Source organism: Pinus tabuliformis, chromosome 3_1 (genome assembly GCF_031772625.1).
Source record: "Pinus tabuliformis cultivar Carrire ecotype Pingquan chromosome 3_1, CPIR1, whole genome shotgun sequence".
Taxonomy (NCBI): Eukaryota; Viridiplantae; Streptophyta; class Pinopsida; order Pinales; family Pinaceae; genus Pinus; species Pinus tabuliformis.
In genome coordinates, this window is record NC_142301.1 from 835643669 (window position 1) to 835651062 (window position 7394).

Consider the following 7394-nt stretch of genomic DNA (forward strand, 5'->3'; position numbering starts at 1 on the left):
GCATCTAATTTGGTGCCCATTTATGTGTCCTTGTTTTTGCCCAATTTGATATCCTTTTGTATGCCATGTTTTGTTCCCTTCTTTGTGTCAACTATTGCACAATTTTTCACTTCTAATTTAAAACACTTTGTATGTCAATTGTTTGCATTTTGTATTAATTCCTAGTTTAACATCCAATTTTACTTTCAATTTTGCATCCATGGTTACATCCGCATTTGACTTCTTATATAGAGTATATTTTTCTTTACATATATGACCCCCTTTATAGATTCATAGTGAAATATATGATAGTTTCTAAATATCATTAAAGCAGATATCACAATTCAAAATCATTTGTAAAGAAATTTAAGAGAAATTGACAACATCCATCCAAAAAAATAACAATGTGTCATTAACAATTTTCAAAACATGTATAAAATAGCAACATAATACTAATAAAATCAGTATTATTTTTAATCAAAACAAGTAAAATTCAAATATGATTAACAAATCAAAATATTTCATGAATATCGTTATTCTACGATAAATTAACAACATACATAAATCAAACTCATCGTATGATTACAAAATCAAAATGTCTCATTGATATAGGGTAAATTCACAACACCCATCTAAACATAGCAATGTCATTCTACACAATAATTTCTTCATAAAAAACAATGCATGTGCATGCCTAGCTACCACCACCAAGATCATCCTCATGATCATCTTGACCATCCTCATTACTCTGATCCACATCATCACCAACACCGCAACTATCATCATCATCTCCTCCTTCACCACCATCATCCCCATCCTCATCCTCATCATCTCCTGATATATGTTGAACATAATTTGGATCATCGTCTTGGCAATCATTACCTATAACATTCTGACAAAAAAAATCAATATTACATGTTAGTATTAATTACATAACACAACGCATGTTTTTGTTATACAATGTTAACCATAAAATGAGGTAAGATATAATATCTAATAGTACTCAAAAATAAAATGAAAATATGGTTTAAAAGTATATTGGAAATCCAACTAAGATTACATACCATAGAGTCCATCCAAACAACAAATTCAACCCATCTCTTTTGCTGCAGCACCTCCTTTTCCAAATGATTTGGAGGTCTTCCATATTTTAGTTCCTATCAATCAGTAAATAGGGAGAAATTAGATAACAATGACTTTCTTCTAGTACAAAATTTATTAAAAAAATATCACATGTTTAATATACTTACAAAGGTTGTTATCAGTGCTTTTATACCTTTCTGGCCACTACGATGAGTGACTTTTGTCTTGGTTAACCTCGCCTTGGATGCCTTGTCCTTAAACATAAACCAATTCAATTTATTTTCACACAAATACATGTCTAAGATATTTATAAGTATTAATACATTCTAAATAATGTTTAATGAAAAATTCAATACCTGAATGCTCTCATTGTCGGCTTTTCTTTGTGCATCCAACTTCTCATATGATTTTACAAGTTCTTTCCATACTTTAAAAGGTATGTCAATAGGTCTTTGTTTCAGTCTTTGATCTTGAGGCATTTTTTAAATTTTTCTTGTTTGGTTAAAAATTTTGGTTAAAAAAAACCGAACAAGTAATTCACATCAATGGCATGGGGACTCTATGGATATGTGTAAAAAAATGGCTATAAAGAAAACATCCAAAAAACATATGATCTCTCCCTTTGATGGTCACTTGGGGCATATGGCTGGAAAGGAACAACTCCATTTTCGAAAATCAAGGACAATCCTTTCTCAAAGTCCTTCCTAATATTTGCTCCAAATGTCTTAAAATGAAAAACAAAATTCAAACGTCATCCTTAAACATCTCCCTTAATTATAACGTTGGACCATAAATTCTTCACTTTTATTGTTATCGGCTCTGGAATGAAATATGTGTGCACTAATGAAAAAACATTGAGTTTCATTTTTCATAATCACAAACAATGAAAAAAGAATCACACGTAACTAGCATCATTTTGGAAATTTTATATTTATTAAAAATCTTTAACATGTTTTCCTCCCATATCTCATAAAAAGGTGTGAAATTTTTTATATACTCTCCAATAAGCACTACAACAAAACCAGCGATTTGGAGGTTTTACACTAAGTTTTTCAACATCGAGCTTACTAGGGCTTGCACCACCGGGGTTATTAGTAAGAATCTCATGAGGTTTGCATAGCCATGATTATTAGAATCAAAATAGTAGGATTTGCACTAAAAAACAGTTCATAGAGCTTTCCTGCTAGGGAGAAAATCACAAGTTCAACTTCTGCAGTGCAGAGCACCGAGAGCTCGTAAGCTTTCTTCAGCAATCCACCTACGTTTCGAAAATGTAGCCTGCCTGCTGACAATGTTCTCAATCCTCTTCCTCTGCATCTTTCCCCTCCCTATTCTTGTATGTTCTCTTTCGTTTTTCCCTCCAAACAAACCCTCTCAAATTGAGAAAGCAGAACAACTCACTCGATGAGAATCCGAATCCAATTATCGCTTCTAACAATAACCCAATACGATACCAGAAGTGATTACACAGAACCTGATTGACTCTTCATTTGTTTGGAAAAGAGCCAAGCATATACTTCTGACGAAGGTTTCCGTCTCAAGTCTGGCTCGCAGGACGTCGCTTAGTCAATTGCGAGAAAAGTTTTCCACCTGCCTGTCACATACGGTTTGTCACACTATATATTAAAATAAGGTTGATCATACTAACAATAAGGTTGTATAGTTTAAAAGGAGGGCTCTCCTGACTGCATTTGGTTGGTTTATAGAAAAGATTGCTGGAATGTGTAATGTGAATGCTCTGCTAACTGTTTTTTAAGCATTTGGAAGTATTAAAACCCCCTAGGATAATTAATGTAAGACCTGTTAATTAATGTGTAAAGATGGCTATTGTCCTTGGGCTACCTTAGCTGTTCATGTTTAGTGATCTGTGGTATTATGACTCCTCAATTCACTATTAAACCATGAGAACCATGCCCAGGCAGACTAGTGTGACATTGTGGATGAGAACCAAAACTACACTCCTATAACCTCCTTTTTCATCCTTTAAATTGCAGAATTAACTGACTGTTCTAGTAATCGTTCTTGAGCACCTGAAGATGTGCACCCTAAATAATAAGAATAATACCCTGTAACATATGAATAGTCCATCCTGTGCATGTAGGATATGCACATGAGGTCTAATAAAATCACTAACCAGAATACCAGGTGTTATTAAAGCCTCTACAGGTTGATATATATGAATGTTACAGTGTGCAGGAGTATGATTCAATTCCATACGAAAATACAAAACATCTGATAGGATTTCCTTATACCTCATAGGCAAACAACCATTGTCCCTTCTATAGATGAGCAGAATAAGTGCTTGGTTCTCTACACTAAATAAAGACAAAGTATAGTACTTATTGCTGACAAAATAGGATTTAAATCGCGGTTCAATTGCTTGACATTCAGCTAGTCACAGAATTGTAGAGTGCATAATCATAAGTGATGTTGCGAGCCAGTAGAAGTGCTCTCCTACAAAAGCCTGATCTAGCATATCTCTTACCTTTATTTAGTTGGGATCAGCAAGGTAGTTTTGAGCTAGCATACTGATTTTCACATGAGTTAGTTGAGGCCAACAAGAAGACCTAAACCTGGTTAGGTACAGCTAGGTGATTTATGTTGTAAAACTGTTTGTAATTTGTGACATTGAGAGAGGTATGCTCCCGTAACTGTGCTCCCTTATCATATCATTAGCCTTGCTTGGGTGTAACAGTCATGTAGGAATGTCTACGGCTGGGAGGTGAATCCATCCTTTGGCAACTTGTTTGACAGCCCTTGTCTTTTAAATGATAGGTATTGCGGTCCGGAGCCCATTTTGCATGCTGCTATGTAATTTATATTATGGTTAGAGATGAACTATATCAATGTGCTTAATCATTTGAGATGTTATAACTGGAATGTAATATTTGATTTACGCTTCTTATATTCTTTCACGGTTACTAGTCTAGAATTGCATTACTGTTCACGCAATTATTAAGTTGGAACTTGGCACCAAAGCTGCTTATGAGAGCTAAGATTTAGGTCTGTGTGCCAGTTGGGCTGCCAGACCTAGTTAAGTGAATTTGGTTCTGTTATGAAAGCGAAGTTTTCATGAGCCCATTGTGATCTGGTTTTGAGAGTGCATTAGAGTTTGTCTATGTGAGAATCATTAGAAAGTTGTATGTGTATGTGTGTGAGAGCTCAATACGTTATAGAAGAAAGCGACAACTAGTGACTAAGACTTTAGTTGGTGTACGTCAGTCCTGACTGTTGGGTCGTAACCCTTCATAGTCACATGATCCAGAATGTTGGATCAACACGTTATATGTTGTCAGTCATTGTACCTAATGTGCTCAACCAATGAAGTCTATAAAACAAACACCTCAAAATGGCTGACCATAGCATCTGTCTGATTATGAAATTCACCCTATATTTTGATCAACCAATTAGGATGCCTTCTATATCGAGCACAGTGTTGAAAAAATTGGCATCGGCAAAAAATCGGCAGAGGGTACAGAAGATATCTTCTCGGAAACATCGGCAAAAAAAATTGGCAAAAATTGGCAAACTGCGGCTCGGATGGTACCGATGAAAAACCAATGATACCAATTTCATATCCCATGATGTTATTCAAGTTTCGATTGGACTCATGTAACAAATATGGGTGTTCCTGACAATCAGAGAACCTAGGGCTGCATGGCCTTGGCAAGCTCAAGATTAGCATGACATCTCCCCTTAAACACAGGGATAAGCAAAGGATGACCTTCTAATTGTTGGTTGGCAAAATGATCCAGCAGCAGTAGATGCACCGAATAAAATTGTGTCTATAAATGTTAAAAGCCATATACTGCAGCAACTACTTGTAACAAATTAACGTCATCAAATAAGGAAGATATTAGGCCATAGAGCAGCATCATTGAAATTGTAACACCACCCAACAGCCCAACATGGTCCCAATGGGTGACGCAGATATATAATCTCCTTAAACTATGGATTCTAACTACATCATAGAGGAAGTTATTAGTTTGGTGCAAAAATCGGTAGGGGTCATCAACTCGGAAAGCTCAGGAGAAAATTAGCAAAAACTGGGAAATCATAAACTCGGAAAACCCAGGATAAATCAAAGAGTTTTGCAACTCAGTGAAAAGTTAAAACATTGTACTGTATGCCAATAGACCAACATGATCTGAATGCTGGATATATATACAGTTTACCTCAAAGAACTAAGGAATATAATGACAGAGAAGCCAGATCACCAAATAACTTCTGTTTCCCAAATTTCCACTCAAATCAAGAACTTATACAGCATGAAAATAACCTAGTTTAAACTTTGACCTTTGTATTGAGGTCTTGAGATTCTATGAACTATTTTATTAGCTTCAGTAACTCGTTGAGCTTCTCAGATGTAAGTACCTGCTGGAGAGAGCTGTTCTTAGTTATAGTGTAGTGGACTATTAGATTTCCAAAACTACTAATAAAATAGAGTTGGTACAGACACATGGAAAGCCAAAATATAAGGATGTACCTGATATTGACTCCTCCATTGAAAGCATAGCGTACGACATTGTCACGAACCCACATGTCAGCAGCTTCAGAAGACGAACTGAGAGTTTCCAGCAAGTCATTAGTAATGCTGACCATGACTTGAATATCAGAGCCGATCAGAGCCTCCAAGACCTTGGGATCTGCATCAAAGAGCTTCACTTTCATAATGTGATTGGCCTGTAGCAGCTTCACAACAATAGAGGGAGCCAGTCTTTGTGATGACAGAATTCCCCAGTTCACACCAATGTCACCCAACACACCAAAGCTGGATGCCCAGATTATCCATGTGAATGATACCAGTGTTCTTGCATTGTAATAAAACATCTTCATATGCTCTGTATGCCACAATGTCAATGTGCAAACTGCATTTCATGCTGTCTGTGAGGAAGACAGGGTATATGCTATAGCGTAAGATGTTTGGAGAGACCCACATTGCTGTGAATATCAGGTATGATATCCCCATCTGAATGAAACTGACCCACAAGCTTCCATTGGGACTTGGGCATGGTTCACTGTGACCCACAGTAAGCATAGTTTTATTACGTTCTATGATTGAAGGTGAAACTTTACAAACTTCCATGGGATCTGGAAATAGTTTTAAAAATGACACACTAACCATAGATTTATTATTTTTTAACTGTATGATTTAAGGTGATACTTTACACGAGGAACTACATCTGTTCATCAATTTGTCAAGAAGCATGGCCTACAATTCAATTGCTCTAAGCCTATCACTTCTTCCACCTGTCAAATAAATTGTTTCCTGTTTGTTTAGTTGACTATGGTTCTAATAAATATACTATTGTTTGATGTAAAAAGACAAAACAAAACAAAAAATATGGAAAGTTGTGACCCCATTTTCTAACTACAAATTGAAATCGGATTACCATAGTGACCACCTCTGCTTATTGGAATAAAAAAGGGGGTGGGTTAACCCAATACGATACCAGAAGTGATTACACAAAACCTCATTGACTCTTCATTTGTTTGGAAAAGAGCCAAGCATATACTTCTGACGAGGGTTTCCGTCTCAAGTCTGGCTCACAGGACGTCGCTTAGTCAATTGCGAGAAAAGTTTTCCACCTTCCTGTCACATACGGTTTGTCACACTATATATTAAAATAAAGTTGATCATACTAACAATAAGGTTGTATAGTTTAAAAGGAGGGCTCTCCTGACTGCATTTGGTTGGTTTATAGAAAAGATTGCTGGAATGTGTAATGTGAATGCTCTGCTAACTGTTTTTTAAGCATTTGGAAGTATTAAAACCCCCTAGGATAATTAATGTAAGACCTGTTAATTAATGTGTAAAGATGGCTATTGTCCTTGGGCTACCTTAGCTGTTCGTGTTTAGTGATCTATGGTATTATGACTCCTCAAGTCACTATTAAACCATGAGAACCATGCCCAGGCAGACTAGTGTGACATTGTGGATGAGAACCAAAACTAGACTCCTATAACCTCCTTTTTCATCCTTTAAATTGTAGAATTAACTGATTGTTCTAGTAATCGTTCTTGAGCACCTGAAGATGTGCACCCTAAATAATAAGAATAATACCCTGTAACATATGAATAGTCCATCCTGTGCATGTAGGATATGCACATGAGGTCCAATAAAATCACTAACCAGAATACCAGGTGTTATTAAAGCCTCTACAGGTTGATATATATGAATGTTACAGTGTGCAGGAGTATGATTCAATTCCATACGAAAATACAAAACATCTGATAGGATTTCCTTATACCTCATAGGCAAACAACCATTGTCCCTTCTATAGATGAGCAGAATAAGTGCTTGGTTCTCTACACTAAATAAAGACAAGGTA

The 7394-nt window shown here is 36.1% G+C and overlaps 1 protein-coding gene across 4 annotated transcripts; it reads right to left on the reverse strand.

Annotated features, from left to right (window-relative positions):
- Nucleotides 1-479: 479 nt before the first annotated feature.
- Nucleotides 480-7394, reverse strand: LOC149190088 (glucan endo-1,3-beta-glucosidase 9-like). Of its 4 annotated transcripts, none has more exons than XM_089412026.1 (4): nucleotides 5549-7394; nucleotides 1230-1316; nucleotides 1044-1136; nucleotides 480-871 (listed from the first exon to the last, which is right to left on the reverse strand). In XM_089412026.1, the coding sequence occupies exons 1-2, from the start codon at nucleotides 5896-5898 to the stop codon at nucleotides 1292-1294; spliced, it is 375 nt and encodes a 124-aa protein (XP_089268152.1). In that variant the 5' UTR covers nucleotides 5899-7394; the 3' UTR covers nucleotides 480-871; nucleotides 1044-1136; nucleotides 1230-1291. The 4 variants fall into 4 exon arrangements, with proteins under 4 accessions (XP_089268152.1, XP_089268153.1, XP_089268154.1 ...); XM_089412028.1 differs by having other exon boundaries at nucleotides 559-871; nucleotides 5549-6583; XM_089412027.1 differs by lacking the exon at nucleotides 1230-1316.